Here is an 18,500-nt window from a genome sequence, read left to right on the forward strand (position 1 = left end):
GTCAGTTTCCTTGAAAGAAATAGCAGTTTCAAAGGGTGGACTCTATGGTATTACATCCCTGCTGAGCTTTCTCCCCTCCTCAGACACCACCTCCAAACCTCCAGGAATTTTCCAAACCAGAGTTGGCAACCCTATCTTGTGGTTATGTGCCACACTGCACAGAGCTCTTTGATCCTAGCTTTTTAAAAATGCTTAATTTAGGCAATGACATAAATTTAGTATCTTCCCCCCCCCATTACAACAGGAGGAGCATAAAGAGGCCATTATGGGCTCACCCGGTATTTGCATATATTAAAAAGCAAACAGAAACTCAAGGCATTCATACATTTGATATTGCTGTGCCAACTATACAGATAATGTTCCAATGATATAAAACGAGCACTTTGCTCTGATTTAAGTACTCCAACTAGAAAATTCACTCTCTCTCTCTCTTGTGGTCCCCCCCCCCCCCCGGGGCTGAAGATAGGCAAGTCAACTCTCCCTTTTGCAGTCTCCAGTACATACCAAGGGATGACATTAACCAAGAGTGCTGGAAATTACACAAAGTATGAAACTTAGCTTTAAAACAACTTTTAATTCAGTACTGAGCACCTTACGATACAGTTAATTTAAAACCACTGCTCTTTATCAAGTTACTACCACTAGGATAAGAGATTTTGTTTTTAGCTAAACATATCACCCATTGTGGAGATTAAATTATTTATGCATTTGTATAACCACAAGATTCTGTATATAAATGTCCCTCCAAGGAGGTCTAGCGAAAGAGAACCCTATAGGAGGAAGGAAAAACCAGAGGATTCAAAACTTACATAATTGAAAAATTATAACTACTATTCTTAGAGGCACGCAAACATGTTAGACCACTATGTCAGACACAGAGCAAGGAAAAGGTGCAAAGACCACTGTGGGTTATACTGGCAATAGAAATTGCAACAGCATTGCAATATCTTTAATAACAAAATCTTCACTATTAATCAGGCACAGGAAAAGAGAAACATAAAATCTTCATTAATACAACTGGAATTAGTTGTCCTCACTATTTAACATTGTGAAACCAAATAATAATATTCAGTGAGCCTTCTTAGAATTATACCACTCCACAATGCAAGACCAATACCTTTCATATTTGTATAACAACCTGCACACAATTTTTACCTTAGCAACTAATATTCAGTTACACTCTGCCTCTGTGCTTGGAAGGCCTACTGCCCACTACCATGGCCAATACAGAACACATCCAAGTGGTGCAGCGTCTTGTTCACCATGGTGACCAGGTAGATGAAAGCGCCCCCTTTGCTGCCACTGGCTGACTTTTCAGAGTCATATTCCCTATTCATTTACTTCATTTATTCTCCCCTTACCTTTTCCCCCAACAGGGATGCAAAGCGACTTACATAATTCTCTCCTCCATTTCATCCCCACAATAATCCTGCAAAGCAGGTTAGTCTGAAGGTGTATGACTGGCCCAGTGTTACCTAGGAAGCTTCCATGCCAGAGCAGAGACTGAAACCTGAAATCTGACACTCCAATCACATTGGCCTTCCATAGCCACTTACGAAGTCATCAGGTTGGTTGGTTGATTAATGCTCTAACTTTAACGCAATATGAAAAACTGATTAATTAAATCAATATTATAGCCTACTAAATTTATAAGAGTCTATTATTATGTAAATATAACGTTAGGCTCCCACTCAGCATCACTCTGTGTGTGTATAAACAATTGTGAGATTACACCTCCCCCTACAGTGCAACTGAGAGGATATCCAGAATTAGTCAGGTTACCAAGACTGCTTACTAAGCCGTGAACTTTAGCAGTCTAATACTATGTTCAATTATTGTACTTCAGTTCTTTCACAACAATCATCCTTCACACCCTCCAAAAAAAGAACTGTATAGCATCCATATCCTACCAGGAATGAAGGGTACACAACAGTGAGATGTGCTAACTGTGGATTGTGCAAGAGCAACATGATCGTTGTACGTTCACACAGTGAAGGAGGCCTGCTCTCTACATGCAACTGAATACTATGTGGAACCCCAGCCCAGCAAAATCTTTAATCCACCCTGTCTCCAGTGGTGCCAGAAAACCAACACAAAGAGTAGATTAGGGATAATATTGGAGTTCTGTTCAATGAACTGTCAAACATCTATGGATTTACAGCAGTTGTCTGCCTTACCAGGTGCTGGCACAAGTCAATTCATAACAACACCATCCACTAGCCATCGCAGTTCATGTGCTGGATGTATACACAAATGGAACATGAATGCTAGAAAAATGCAACTTCCTTACAACAGGTTGCCTGAGAAAATCATATGGTTCCAATGCAGTGAGTTTTTTAAAAAAGCTTGAATGACCCTAAATTGTTTTAACCACATTAATACAATTTAGAAGGATCAGGGAAAGGTTTTTTTTTTTAAGACCTTATAATCCTGTCCTTTTTGCATGTGATCTTCAGATGTCTGCTGTCACTCTACAACTGTTGAATGTGTTAGTTGCCCCTTATGTCCCATGCATGAGCACTGTGGCGCAGAGTGTTAAAGCTACAGTACTGCAGTCCTAAGCTCTGCTCATGACCTGAGTTCAATCCCCGGTGGAAGCTGGGTTTTCAGGTAGCCGGCTCGAGGTTGACTCAGCCTTCCATCCTTTCGAGGTTGGTAAAATGAGTACCCAGCTTGCTGGGGGCAAAGTGTAGATGACTGGGGAAGGCAATAGCAGACCACCTTGTAAAAAGTTTGCTGTGAAAACAGTGAGAGCAACGTCACCCCAGAGTCAGAAACGACTGGTGCTTGCACAGGGGACCTTTCCTATGTCCCATGCAATTAATGAAAACTCAGAAGAAAAGAGGGGGTAGATATTTACTACTGTATCCCAAAGGACGTTCTTGCCAAGGTTGCTCAATGCAACTGTGGTGTCACAGTTCCTATCTTTATGTTAATGTTATTTGTCCCACTCATGTATTTTTAGAAATGATTTAGAACGCTGCAGCAGAAAGACTTCTTCCCATAAACAAGCTAGAAATTTAATCTTTCCTAAATTTGATTAGTACATTGTAGTGAAAAAAGCTTATAACAAGAAGAGTTTCTAGGATAATATTTCTGCAACAAGAGATAGAAACTGAAAAATGCACATAACATTCCTTTTAAAACAAATTTTATTTCAATTGTTAAAAATATGCTGTGTGGCTAGGATGGGGAAATACACGGTATTATTTAACACTTTGTTTTCAGCTGTACACTGGCATGATCCAAAAGCTAACGCAAGGAACAACCATATTTGGGCAAAGTTATATTGTTTTTCATCCCCTCTTTTACATACCTTACACTAATGAAGAGCATGTCTGAAAGCCCATTGTTAACAATAAAGGCAAGAACAAAGGCAAGCTCCCACTAAGATAAGAATTCAGGCACATGTTCATGTAGTTTTACACTAGCTTAACAAAAATCATTTTGATTCTCCAGAAATTTCATAGTCCCAGAAGGCTGACAGTAAAATACATCTGGCTACTTTCCACTGAAACACTGAAATTTCCCCCTTAAAAAGAAATTCCTTAAACCACAAAGTCAAATGCATAAGAATAAACAAACCTGGACTTGTTGGAAAGCTTTGAGTCTTTTCTTGAATCTGGAAGGCAGAACAAAATCACATCCTCGAGCTAGCAATGCCAATTCCTTTCGTAGATCAGGGTCTTGCCGTAAAGAAATCTCCTTTATCCTCATGCTTTCAGATTTCATATAATGCTTGAGCACGCACCAGTCCTGGCACTTGAGTCCCAGTAAATAGCAGAGCCCTATTATCACACAGTGCCACTTAAAGCAGCAGCTGCGTTTTACTTCTGTGTTATTCTGAGATCCAGTTCAACTTAGCCAGCTCCATACATTAAAGGGAACTTGGCTGGAACTGCTAACACAGACAGGAAAGTCACTTTGGGAGCCAGCCCCTCACTCCATGCATTCCAATGTCTTAATGGTATGGTATCATATGGAAACGAAAGAAGCCGGTTATAAAAGTGGCACTCCAAACCATCAATAAAAGAAACTTCTAATTTAGAAAAACCAAGCTGGGAGGAACATGAACATGCCAGCCATGGTGGTTTTGCAGTTTCCTTTCTTCCTTCTGTTTTGTAACAAGCCACTCAGTGTTCTAGTCTCCAAGTGTCCTATTGAGGGATTAAAGCTTTCCAGACTTGCATAGCCCTTTAAGTGTTGCCTGTCAGAAAATGAATCAACAAGATGCACAGGGATTTGTGCTATAAATTGCTAGTACAGAAACAAGCACTGTAGTCCCGTAACTATATAAAGTGCAAAAGCCAGAGAACACCTTAACTTCACTTTAAAAAAAAACCCTGACATACAACTTCCTTTAGAATCTTTCGTCTTTCACAATCTGTCACCTCCCCTCCCCAAAATAAGATTCAGAAGGATTTTTTTGTATAGGATGTAACTCAAGAGTACCAATCTCATGATCCTAAACTGTTTTTCTTTCACATGTCAGTGAACAGGATCCTACTTTCCATATTAATATAGATTTTAATATAGATTTTATGCAGATTGCCTTGGATTTGTCATGCCCAGACCTCAGCAGATAGCTATCAATCACTTCATGCAGCAGAACTCCTTTGCATATTAAGCCATGCACCCCTGATGTAGTCAATCCTCCAAGAGCTTACAGGGCTCTTCTTACAAGGCCTACTGTAAGCTCCTGGAGAATTGGCTACATCAGGGGTGTGTGGCCTAATATGCAAAGGAGTTCCTGCTGCAAAAAAAGCCCTGGCACTAACAAAAACAAAAACGTTGTAAGATGAGATTCAAACACGTGAAGCTAATAACATTCTTTTGAACCAGAAGTGCAGGTATTGTTCATAATGTTATACCAGCCAAAGGGAATTGCTTTCCCTAGCTGAAGTACTGAAACTATTTCAGCTAAAAGGATAAAAATTAAGTTATTATATTAATACAGATTAAATGATTGACAGGAACAAAAGTTTTATGCAGAAGCTTTCAGTGCTGGTCATGACCCTCTTCAGGGAACACAAGCAATTCTACACAAGATATGCCTTCATGTGGTCCAGCAGATAACTAAAATTCTCCAGAATGCGTTCAGCTTAAGTCTGGTTAGAACTGGTGGCCTGCAGGCTAAATTTGGAAAGCAAGAGTAATTTTGCCACAGCTGCTTTACTGCCCACTAGGCTATGATTAGCAAGATGTAATTCATATTTCCGCAGCATATATGTTTTCTTAATGGGATTTACTATTACAGGTTTCAAGCAGGTAACAAAGTTTCTCTTATTTTAAATCTGCTTTATAATTCAAGAACCTTGTAGAACAAATGTAGAATTTTGCTCTCCCTGACTGAGGTTGGGGAGGAGCAAAGAGGAGTTATGCTTTTTTCAGGATGAACAGCCCCACTTAGTTCATCCAAACAGAGGCGTTCTCAAGTGACCTATGCACAGGATTGAGGGCTAAAGCAAAATATTTTACTTGGTAGAAATCATCATGCATCTGTATCCAAACCTACTAATGAAAATGTAGGCTGCAAGAACATATCAGGCCATAAGGAAGAGTAAGAAATGAGAAACCAAATGATAGCACAGATAATTGCACCAATTAACACCACGATATGGTGCCAACATCACTGCATAGTCCATTCATCTCCAGCTGCTTATCCCAAAGCCAGGCAGACTAGAGAAATTCTGAACCACAGCCACAGTTCATAAGCAACAGTGTCAGAGTTTTATACACCAAGTTAACCATGAACCTTTTTCTATAAGTTCATGGTTCACTTAGTAACTGTTTTAAGCAGAGCTACGAGTAAAATATTGGCAAACTGTTACCCTGTAAAAAGGATATGTATAGTTTATGTTTACATGTATTTTCCCACTAAATACAAATATAACATTCTTGGAATGCTTGCTTACAAGTGGCAGTGTTGAATTAGGATCAATCCTGAACATAGGGTGGTAGAGCAGACCAAAGGGTTTTTGGTGCTCTGGGGTGGATTGCCACCAACCGTGTAATCTACAACAGACACTAAATGATCAAGAGCTGATTAGGAAGAGGAACTTCTTCCAGTAAGCAACAATTTAACTTACAAACAATAGCCTTGTATTCAAACGTCAAAGAAACCTTAGATTATTACAGAAGATACACCCTGCCTGTTTGGTTTGATGATGATTTCTGTGCCAAACAATGGTTTGTGAAGCTGCTATTTCAGGAGTTGCCAAACCTGCTTAACATATGAGCCACATGGAATAAACATCAGGTGTTTGAGAACCAAAACACATGAATGTCAGAGGAAGGAAGGAAGGAAGGAAGGAAGGAAGGAAGGAAGGAAGGAAGGAAGGAAGGAAGGAAGGAAGGAAGGAAGGAAGGAAGGAAGGAAGGAAGGAAGGAAGGAAGGAAGGAAGGAAGGGGTGGAAAGAAAGCAACTTTAACTTTAAATAGATTCTCCAAGCCGCCAGCTAGCTTGGCTTGGAGAAGTGATTTAAAGAGAGAAATGCGCTCACCAAGTTGGCCAATGGGGCACTGGGGGCTTTGAGAGCCACACAATATGTGTGAAAGAGCCACATGTGGCTCCTGAGCTGCAGTTTAGCCACCCCTGTGCTATTTGCCTTATTCGCATGCAGTGGAGAACTATGGCTTGCAAAGAAATAGCAGCATACAACAGGGGAGGCAAAGGAAGACACCCTTAAGTGTTCAACACATTCCCAGTCAATGATACATATGACCTATGCCTCACTTCAACTAGATCTTTCAAAACTGTATTGACATCTTGCAGAGTCCCAACCATTCTGAACAGCTTCGGACAGCAACTAAGTTGTATGCTTGTGAATAATGCAAATCTGACCCTGGTATACAAATGGACACTACTTGGGATGGGGTGGGCCACAGCCACCTAACCTAAGACCCCATAGCCCTGTTCATGCTCCAGTTCAATGTTATACTAGCAACCAGGCCATCCAAGATACAGAGGTTTACTGTACAAGTCCTCCCCATTCTTCCCTCCCTAACACCAACTCTAGACACAGTTTAGGATACCAATCAAATCTGCAACCACTGTCCATCACAGACTATATAAACCCTAGGCAGCACACTCATGGTTTAAATGTGCAATACACTGCATGGAGCTACATCACTTTGGCCTCGTGTCGAGCACACTGAGAACACACAAGGAGAAGACTTTTGTGACAAGAACCTCACTGCATAAACCACAAAGTATGAGAGCAAGTACTGTGCCATATTTGTAATGCTGCTGTGCTCAGAACCCTACAGGCTCTCAGATGCTCAGTGGGACATCTTAGCCTTCCAACTATGAACGCAAGGGCAATGCACTCCACACAAAGAGCAAGAGGAGTGGTGCTTCAAGCTGTAACTACTGCAAATGCTTCCCCAGGGGCATTGGTTCAACAATCTCCCTCCCTCAACATTTAGAATTCACAGTGCAGAAAGGAAGGGGGAGGGACTCTTGTACTGTTGCTGGCAGTATATCATTGCACTGTCATGCCGGTATACAAAGGTAGCATAACCACAGTCCTTTACTTTGTGACTCTCTACTCCAAACAGGGCTATTCCCAGTGAAACACTTAAGATAAATCCACTAAGCATCCCCTGCAGACAGTGCAGATGCAGCTCTAGGGCTATGGCATATGGAAAGTATTGTTTCAACAATTTGTTTCTATTCCCTGCTCCTTAAGCAACTTCAGTTGTCATCAGCACTGGTCTTACAGGTGGGAGGGGGCTGGCTAAATGTTTGCACATATACGCTTTTGCAAGGGATAAAAAAGGCTCCTCAGGTTGCACATGCTCCCAGATCACTGTCAGCATAAGCCATGCAGTTCACACAAGGAGGTAGGGAGAGATGGACCACAAGACTTCCTGAGATGCATAGGAGCAGGCAGTGGTAAATGCAGTAAGGAGTGGTTTCTAACTGAAATAAAACCACCATGATACCTGAATCCTTTGGTAATTCTAACTGCTGGAAGGCACCGGGTGTCCCACTGTAGTCATCTATATTGAAAATGCCAACTGGCCTTCCAAGGCGTGGAGGAAGAGGAGAGAGCACTGCAGGAACTTTTCAAATGCTAAACAGAGAAAAACACCTGCCACTCGTATTGCCATAATGCAGCAACAGCACTAATACATTTCTGTCAAGCAATAACAACAAGACAGTTTACTGTGAAAATGCAGAGAAAGGAAGTGTTTAATTCAAATACAAGGTGTACCTCCCATTCTGGACATACAAAGACCATCCAACATCATTATGCCAAGGATGATATTTTTTTTTCCAGGTTAAAAAAAAATATGAGTTTCTAGCAGAACAAAATGAGCTGCATGATTTTGTATAGAAACGGAGGATGATACATGTGTTGAAACAAAAACAAAATGGTAGACAACCAGAATTGCTGAAATGGAGAAAAAGCTCCATGTGTAATCAAACCTAAGGTGATTGTTTCTTATAAGCAAAGTCTGAAGAGTCTGTGACTTTTCCATTTTGAAAAAAGACAATGGAGGATACAAACATGATAGAGGTTTATAAAGCTGCACATGGAGAACTGAGAGAGAACTCTTCCTTAATAGTAAAACACCACCCAATGAAGTTGACAGGCAATAGTTTCAGGATAGACAAAAGACAATACTTCTTTACCCAGTGACTAATTAAGCTGTGAAATTCACTGCCAGTGGATGTAGTGATGGCCACAAGCATGGATAGCTTTAAAAGGTAGTTAGACAGATTAATGGAGGCTTCATCAGTGCCCTGACCGGGATGGCCCAGGCTAGCCTGATCCTGTCAGATCACAACAGTGCCACCAAGGAAGTCCAGGGTTACACAGAGGAAGTTAATGGTAAAATACCTCTGCTTGTCTCTTGCCTTGAAAATCCTATGGTATCATCATATGTCAGGTGCAACGATGGCATTTTCCACCACTGGCTCCATCAACAGCTATTCATTGGTTACTAAAGAAAATCTCCATATGCAGAGGAAGCAACCCTCACACTGTTGGGAATTAGCATCAGGGGAAGGCCTTGACCTCCACAGATCAGCCACTGTGAAACAGAAAGCCTAGCTCAATTGACCATGGACTGATCCAGCAGTGATCTTCTTATGCTGCTCTTGCGTTTTCATTCCTTGCCTTGCAAAAGGCTGGTGGTCCTTGTCATGTCACCTGTGCAACAAGACTACAGTATTTTCTCAAGGGTGCCTTTGCTCAATCAGTTATGGAGGTATACTGATGATGCAACTGGAGTTGCCATATTTCATTTACAGAGTTGCAGAAGGGAAGGGGACTTGAACCCATGTTTATGGAAGTTCATGGCATTTTTGTTCTTCCATGACTTAAACTCCTTTATTATACGAGCAGCAACAACCTGACGTTGGGGTGTGTGGAGCTGTGTCAGTAGGTATAAGTTAGCTGGCTGCTTACCTGACTGCCTGTTGTGGTGCTGTGCCATGATTTGTGAGCTGCTAGGGACGCCAGTGCAATTGCTATGCTTTGCACACCTTGCCGTTAGGTCTTCTGTATCTCTTTAGCAGAGGGACCAAGGTTATTGACAAACAGGCAACAACATTCCAGGGTCAGTCATGTACCAGCATCAGAATATTAGAACAGGGCTGGAAAATGCTGAGAACTTCCATTCTTCTGTGAGAAACAGGTTTCACCTTCGTATAAGCAATGCATACTAAAACTTTCATTCAGTTTTGGCTTGCAAAGACTCAGCTCAGTGACCTCACTTTAATTATAGCTTCAGAACAGTTTCCTGTGTATTCTGTTCTGCTTTTTCCATGAAGTTCCCACAATTTAAGAAATGAAAACTTGGAACCCATAGTCAGCATCTTAAAAACCGCACATAGATTTCAAAACCTGCTAGTGCAGAACTGATGGGAACAGCAGAATTACAAATCATGAGCAAAAGTAGTTTTATGTAAAAATTATACTATTTTGGTTAGAGATAACCAACAGCAAACCTACTTTCAAAGCAATTTTAAATTGGCTCTCCATCAGCCATATTAAACATTAATCAAGTACAGTAGCATTTTGTCCAGTTTCATTCCTATGGAATAGTTCTTAGCTTTCCGAAACTACAAGTGAGAGGGAATCTATGACTTACATACCAAGCACTTCTAAGTGGAATGGCATGGGAATTCTCAAGCACATGTTCCCTACAATGCAGCAGCTTCCTAAGGCTATGAGAAGCCAACTTTATTATATAGTTCTATTATTATTGTTGTTGTTGTTATCTTTTATTTATATTCTGCCCATTCCCCACAGGGGCTGAGTTCCCCACAGGGTTTGTAAAAGGGGGCCAGCATAGGGCAACACAAAATCTTGGTCTTTGAAACAAGGTTTATCTAGTCATTTCACCTCAGAAAGTATATTGTGGTGCTAGAAAAAATGTGCAGAAAAGGTCAATGGAAACAAACAAGGGTTTGGAGCACTTTCTCTGCAAAGAAAAACTAATAAGTTTGGGGTTTTACCATTTATAAAAAAGGATAACAAGGGGGCATAATAGAGGATCATAACTTTGAAGCACAATTAGAGGATTATAAATTATATGTGGAATAAAGAAAAATCAAGAGGTGCATTTTTTTTTTAAAAAAGGTCTATTGAAGACCAAGCAGAAAAGTTTCCTGCTCTTGTTATTTTAAAGAAAATAGTTTTAGAATTGTCATCACACTCCAAGTTATGTCTTTTGGTACTTTCACCTATGAAGCACATGAACAGCAAGTGAAAACAAGGGTGTATGTGCGTGGATGAATGGAAGGCATATCTTGGTGCTGTAGAACACCACTCAGAAAAGTTTACCACTCAGAGAAGTTTACCACCAGAAGCCTGAGTTATCTGTTTTCGAGGGGTGATACATTGCTAAGCAGCTATATTGCTATGTTGATATGCTATGATGCTATTCTAGTTCTATATTTTCTAATAGTTATTCACCCTAAGCCTAAAAAGGTAGGGCAAGTTAGAAATCCTAGCCTTAGAAAACAAGAAGACATGTATTTTAAATACTGTTTCAGTACAGCATTTTCAATGTATCATCCTTTATTATACAATAAAAGTGGTAGTGGCCAAATCCAGCTCTCCCACTGGCTGCTGGGTATGCTCCATAAACCATTGGCTTGTCAACTCAAAGTCTGTTGCATTCCATTGGCTGAGGACTGAGGCACTGCTTTGCAGAGGAGAGAAAGAAAACCTTCCCTCAGTTAATTGACAGAGGGAGAAGGGAAACTGCCAAGGAAAGTGTTCCCTCGATTGGCACTGCTTCACAGAGAAGATAAAGAAAGCCTTCCCTAGATTGGCTGAGGGAGGGAGGAGGAGGGAACCAGCCACAGAAGGCCTTTCCTCAATTGGCTGAGGGCTCCTCCCCCTCTTCCTCCGAGGAACCAAACAGCCAGAGAGACGTAGACAAAAAAATGGCATCCCTTGGCAGCAGAATGACGTTTTATTCTAGGTACAGAAACAAAGAGGGAAAAAGAGAGAGAGAGAGAATATGGAGTCTTGTGTTTAAGATTGGGTCACCAGGGAAGCTGCCTTTGCTTTCCCCTCCAGGGAAGCTGCCTTTGCTTGGTTTTCTCAGTAAAAGGTGGTGGCCTTTGAGGGAGAACTCATTGGGGCCGATCCTAACTAGGGTTCCCAGCTCCAGGTTGGGAAATTCCTAGAGATTTTGTGGTAGTCTATGAAAGCCAGAGATTGGGGAGAGGAGAGGCCCCACCTGAATCTAATGCCATACCGTCCACTGTCCAAAGCAGTTATTTTCTCCAGGGGGAGAGAGCTCTGTTGACACCAGATCTTCAGCCTCCACCTGGAGGTTTCCTACCCTAGTTTGACTTGATGCCACCTGACTGGCATGACTTAACTAGGCCTGGCTGCTTGTTCCTGTTCAGCAGCAGCCCTGCTATGACAGCCAGTGTGACGTGACAGTCAGCACTTCAAAGCAGGGTCTGCCAGACCCAGGTTCCTATCATCGAAGCTGACAGGGTGATTTTGGACCACCTACATACTTTCAGCCTCACCTACTTCGCAAGGTTGTTGTGCAGATCAAAAGGGGGAGATAAGAATGATGTAAGATGCTTTGGTCCCCACTGCAGAGAATGACTGTACTGTTCCTAGGTAGAGGCTACAGAGAGGGAAGGCGATGGAAAGCAATCTCTCCCCATGTCTTTTGTCCCCGAACCCTTCTTTCTCAAAATACCCTCCTTTTCTGATAACTTACCCTACATTTCCCCACTTTCTCTTCCCAACATAACTTGCCTCCCTTTATCTTTCCCTTCCCTCCCCAGGCCCCATGCCAAGGCTATGACACTTACCTACAGCAAATTTCTCCCCACATTGTTGTTTTTCTCCCTACAATGGGCCTTATCAGTAGTTCTTAACAATTTACTTATTAGAGATAAAAGCAGTTACCATGGTAATATCATGTGTCCTGATCCCAAGGTACCTTTATAACACTGTCATTATACAAAGGCCTTGGTGAACCTCAGAAGCTCTATGCAAATCACTTTACTTAAAACATAAATAATTAATGAAGCTGCGTCTGAGGACCTGGAACATCAATGACATCACAAAAGACAGCAACAGCTTTGACAGATGATGCAAGGTACCATGCAAGATAACTAGTATTAACTAGTGTTGATAACTATAGACTAAAAGCTATACTTCTGTGCATTTTCTGCGTGTTTGAAGGAATGAAACAAACTCTACTGCAGCTCAAAGTTCAGCTGTGAGGCAGAAGACTAGTGAAGGGGACTAAGCCCTAAAGAGTGCAGTTATGTGTTTCATGTAAACTATGCCTCATATTAATGGTCCAGTAATCCCTTGTATGGGGTCCAGAATAATCTACAGAAGGAATGGACAATATCCAACTCACATGTTTTAAGAATACGCATGTTTCACACTCCACGGTATCTAGCATCCACAGCTAAAATACTGAATGCTTTGTATGACTAAGCAGTTAGTTACTGCTAACTGTATCAGCATTGGTATGCTGTGTGTTCCATTCTAGGAAGCACTTAACACATGTGTGCTGAAAGAAGTGGACCTGGCGGAGCACAGATAACGAGCCCATCAAAATCTCGTATCAACAATTCCTCAGTGGTTACTTTTCAGGCCCCTTACCTGCTTTAGGAAGCGCCCTGCTGGATCAGACTAATGGTCCATCTAGACCAGCATCCTGTCTCATACAGTGGCCAACCAGACAGCCAACAACAGGGCATAGCATAGAGGCCAAGGCTTTCCCCTCATGGCTCTGGGATTCAGAGGCTTACCGCATAAGACGCACCTAGTTTTTAGAGCTGTTTGTGTGAATTTAGAGGCATTTGTGTGAATTTTTTGCAGTATTCGCTCCTTAAGACGCACACACTTTTCCCTCCACTTTTTGGGGGGGAAAAAGTGAGTCTTATGGTGCAAAAAATACGGTAGTTCCTCAGAGGTTCCCCTCAGTCATTGTGGTTAGTAGCCATTGATAGTAGCCATTAGTAGCCATTATCCTCCATGAATCTATCTAATCTCCTATATGCCAATAAAGGCTTTTGTGGGTGTGTATCTAATCTCCTTTTAAAGCTGTTTATTCTTGTGGCTATCACTATATCCTCTGGCAGCAGATTCCATGCTTTAATTACGCTCTGTGTAAAGCAGCTGGCAAAGCAACTGCCTGGAAGTTTCCTTAGGATTATGAGCTCAAAATAAATCACCTTTTTAATTTTTTTTAAAGAACATTTTAATTAAGTTTTTGAAGCAAGAGTGGATTCTTCAAACTTCACCACCTAGGGATAACTTTATGATTTGCATTAGGTTAAACGTCTAGCAAAGATAAAGCCATGTTCAATTCATTAATATTAAACAGTTAATTGTATACACCAGAGTTCCCCCAACATGATGCTGATAAGCTTCTCAGAAAGCAGGAAGAGCCAGAGGAAGGAAAGACTTGTTACTAACTACCTTCATTAAAATGAAAGGGTTTCCCAGAACTGCAATAGCAGCTGCAGCTACTGGAAGACCAGTACGTGCCCATGCTTGTGGTTCCATTAATCCAACAGGTGTTCCTTCCAAAAACTGTTTATTGACTCCAGCATCATCAGAATACCCCAATCTAGATTGGTGCCAGTTTGGTGTAGTGGTTAAGTGCACGGACTCTTATCTGGGAGAAGCGGGTTTGATTCCCCACTCCTCCACTTGCAGTTGCTGGAATGGTCTTAGGTCAGCCATAGCTCTCATAGGAGTTGTCCTTGAAAGAGCAGTTTCTGTCATAGCGCTCTCAGCCCCACCTACCTCACAGGGTGTCTGTTGTGGGGGGGCAAGGTAAAGGAGATTGTGACCACTCTGAGACTCTGAGATTCAGAGTATAGGGTGGGATATAAATCCAATATCATCATCATCTCCACCCCCACTGATCTTCATTTTTTCCCTATTTCCCTTCTGTGATTCAAGGTGGGTATTATGTTTGCTGCCACCTCCTATAGCAGCCATTCTGAAGTGGTGCTCAACAACTCCACTCAAAATTCTAAAGATGTCTTCAGGTTCAAAAAGTTTGGGGACACCTGGTATACCCAACTTTTTTAAAAAGATAAATATTGCAAAGCAAAAACACATTTCTTACTTAAATTGATTACATAATAACACTTACCATTCGGCTACTTGAAGACCTATGTCTTCCTCGACTATTAGAAAACCTTCTTGGACTTGTTGGTGTTCCCAATGGCAGAGCAGGAGAAAGAATATGAGGACTTGTAGGAATTAGAGGAGACAACAAATTGCCTAACATGCTCTGCTTGGAGACAGAGTTTATCTCAGAAAAAAATCGTTTATTGCCTCCAGCATCACCAGAACCAATTTCTATCTTCTCCTCCTCGGTTATACTTCTTATATAGTCCTTGAGCATCGCCTGGGTGGCTGTTTCACTCAACCAGCACAAAAAGAGTTCATCCACTTTCATTTTTAGTACAGGTTTTAAAACTTTCACAGCTGGCATTTTTCCTCCGCAAAGCAATCCCAGTTCAAATCCAACCGTTTTCCAGTTTCCTGCAAAACAAGATTTCTATTCAAAAAGGTTTCATATAAGAACATACGTAATTATTAGAGTGACACCCCAAGATAGCAATAACCCCAAGATGATAAATTATGCAAGCAGAATATATTAAAGAAGGTTACAAACATGTCAACATGATGGTTAATATTTGGACTTTGAAAGAATAAAGCTAATTCTGTCCTCTGCAACCATGTAAGTAGACAAGACAACAAAACAGGGAGAGGAAATTTAGCAAACATACTACACAACCCTATACAGACTTGGATTGATGTCTACAAACAGAAATTTTTGTTTATTCTGATAATTTCTCATTTTACCACCTATGTCCAGTTAATCAGATTTTGGAATTGATCAGGGCATGTAGACTACAGCCTACCAAACATTGAGATTATCTGGTTAGGTTCTGCTTTGTTTGCTACTGCCAGAAGTTGAGCAGGTGGCACATACAACAGGATCCGTCTGGTAGTGTCCAAAGCTTAATATTCTTTCTGTGAGACACACCTGCTGCCACCTAATGTGACCTTTAGGATGAGAATTGTGTGATATTTCTTTTTAATCAGCCTTTGGATTCAATTAACCAGTACCAAACCGGTGACAATATGATTGTTAGGCTAGCCTTTTTTCTGTTATAGGGTTTGATGCTGGATCATGCAGTATTCTTTATGCTATCTTGTTTTGTTAATTTATCCTCTAATTTCTAGGTTATTAGCAGACACACACACAAAGACAAGCCTGGTTTGATTTTCTGATTTCTTCTCCCCAGTCCAGTATATTTTGTAGCTGTGATTTTACTCTGCTGTAGAACACTTGAGTGTATTTTATATCAAAAAGGTTACTACATTTGAACTAACTCTAAGAGCTGGCTATCATACTGTATTTGCTGAAGCACAGAGACTATGAACACGAGCTAAGAAAACCCTGACTCAAATCTTACATCACCCACGAGCTCACTAGGTAGTCTAGACATGCCCCTGTTATCTAAGCCTTTTATCCGCAAAGCAATATGGGAACATTGACATACCTTATTTATGTATTTATTTTTGCATTTCTATACCACCCTCCCCTGGAAGGCTCAGGATGGTGTACAACATTGTTTAAAACACAGTTTTACAGGAGTAATTTAATGCTTTCTTTAGTAAATGTTTTGAATAGTTAAAAATTGAGACAAGGAAAGAGTCAACAGCACTGCATGGAAATTATGTAGTGAGTCTGAAGTAGATTCTAGTCTCAAAGAAGCACAAAGGAGATGAAGTTATTATTAATAGGAGGGCCCTGTTCTTCATTACTTCACATGTTCCAGGACTGGAGACCAAGCAGAAAAGGGTTTGGAGCTAAAAGGCAGTTCATATTAAACCCCACTCAACCTTCAGTATATATCAAGAAAGCACAAGAAATTCCCAAGACGACCCATAAATGGATTCAGGGTAATATGAATTAAAAGGCACACTAACCAAGTCTCAAATCACTAGCAATGCCAAAGGGCTGTCAGGCTCCAATTGTTATAGTTTATTGGAGAAAGTAAAGTAAGGACTTAAACTGAGGGCAGCTTTTTTTCTCAAACTCTATCCTGGGAAACAGGATATGCTCAAGTCAGTCTTTTCTCAGGACACTTTCTTTGCATGCCAGACCTATGACATCAATATGCAAAACAGGAAAACATAGAAACACCTATAAAAAAGGAGTCTAATTTGTACACCTATAAAAAGGAAAGCTAATTTGCACTCTTCACTATGTCCTTGAACACACAATTAATTCAGCAGATTGAGCTAACAATTCCAGGTTTTCAAAACCCATTACTCTTAGGTTGCCACCTTTTTGCAAGAGGTGCCTTTACTAGATACCTGACAAGCAGGCATGGCAAAGTAAAAGCTTCACTTGTTGAACTTTATCTGTCGCGGAGCTACTGAAGGCAGAATAAGGGCAACAAGACAAATGACCCCCTCCCCCCCCCCCCAACAAATTCTATCTCTTTACAAGCACCAACCAAAAACTCACTGGATTGTTGACATCTTTCGCAATACTTGCGAGATACGCTACAGAGTTCTCAAAGCAGAGTGCTAGAACTCATACTTACACAAGAGCTCCTGCCATTAAAAATAAAAACAATTCTTGTACCCACAAGAAAGGTGCTGTCGTGGGTGTCTCCCCTTCCTGAAAACAGGTGTAACGAGATAGGTGAGTGAGTGGGCGGGGGAATTTAGGATGACCGGCAATTGCACTCACCTTTCAAAACTACAGCAGACAAGTCAAACGGAAACCTACTGGCATAACCCGTTTTTGAGACACGGGTCCCGCCCACCACACAGCAAAGTGTCTCAACCCGGTTTGATCTCTCCCATCTAATCTTCCGTTGATTTTTTTAAACCAAGTATTTACAATTGTATTGCTTTTGCGCATGCTTATAGTATATGCGCATGCGTATTGGACTGGAGAAAACCGGAAGTAAGGGAGAGGAGGGTCTGTGCGTGGGCACGTTCGCGACTTAAATTTGACGCGGCCGAGCTGGAGCCCCCCGGCATGACTGTACCTAGCGGGGTAGTGGGTAGTGAGAAGGAACCTGATTGGTTCCCCGGCTTTGGAAACTGGCTAGGCTGTGATAGTAAAGTTGGCCTGCAGATTCTTTCTGCCTCTCGCGTAGTTAGCCAGCTAACCTGCAAAGATTCCGCTTCTTCGCCCAGTTCGGAAGGTTTTTTAAATTGCTTTAACTTATATAAAACATGTATTAGTTGTCCTTCTACCTAACAGGAACTCAAGGTAGTTTGCAATATAAACGACAGGGCGAATGCTAGGCTTAATGGGTTTAGAGATGTTTCATTTTTATAAAGCATTTCTCCAGATTAATTTCTGTGGAATTCCTTAATGGTTAATTTCTTAATGGTGATGGAAAGTGGAGTCAAATTGCAGGCGATCTACTCCCCCCGCCCACCGTTTTCAAGGCAAGAGACGTTGAGGGGTGGTTTAACATTCCCTACCTCTGCGTATTAACCCTAGACTGGGTGGTCTCCCATCTAACTAGAGGAGGTTAGTTCTCGGACCCTGCTTAATTTTGGAGATCTCACAAGATCTGGATAGCCTGGGCCGTCCAAGTCAGGGTAGCTCCTAAATACTTCGTTGAATATAAAACTGAAAAGAGGAGCCCAGTGGTAAGGCTTAATGGATCAGGGAATATATTTCAGCTGGTCTTGTCCCCTATATTTCAGCATGTGAGTCAGAACTCGTGCTTCATCAGCAGCCCTGAAGACTGTAGTGGTGTAGTGGTTAAGTGTGCGGACTCTTATCTGGGAGAACCGGGTTTGATTCCCCACTCCTCCACTTGCAGCTGCTAGCATGGCCTTGGGTCAGCCATAGTTATCACAGAGGTTGTCCTTGAAAGGGCAGCTGCTGTGAGAGCCCTCTCCAGCCCCACCCACCTCACAGGGTGTTTGTTGTGGGGGAGGAAGGTAAAGGAGATTGTGAGCCGCTCTGAGACTCTTCGGAGTGGA

General features: G+C 41.6%; 1 protein-coding gene across 2 annotated transcripts in view; it reads right to left on the reverse strand.

Moving 5' to 3' along the window:
• The window catches only part of PPP2R3B (protein phosphatase 2 regulatory subunit B''beta), a 45,128-nt gene extending 27,654 nt beyond the window's left edge, over positions 1-17,474 (reverse strand). Inside the window, exons 1-2 of one of the 2 annotated variants that reach the window (XM_060233894.1) lie at positions 17,242-17,474; positions 14,617-15,011 (exon numbers count right to left, since the gene is read on the reverse strand). In XM_060233894.1, coding sequence (XP_060089877.1) covers positions 14,617-14,961 — 345 coding nt within the window. In that variant the 5' untranslated portion in view covers positions 14,962-15,011; positions 17,242-17,474. Of the gene's footprint in view, positions 1-14,616; positions 15,012-17,092 lie in introns of both variants that reach the window. The other variant, XM_060233895.1, reaches the window with a different exon arrangement.
• Positions 17,475-18,500: the final 1,026 nt, after the last annotated feature.

Source organism: Heteronotia binoei, chromosome 3 (assembly GCF_032191835.1).
Source record: "Heteronotia binoei isolate CCM8104 ecotype False Entrance Well chromosome 3, APGP_CSIRO_Hbin_v1, whole genome shotgun sequence".
Lineage (NCBI taxonomy): Eukaryota > Metazoa > Chordata > Lepidosauria > Squamata > Gekkonidae > Heteronotia > Heteronotia binoei.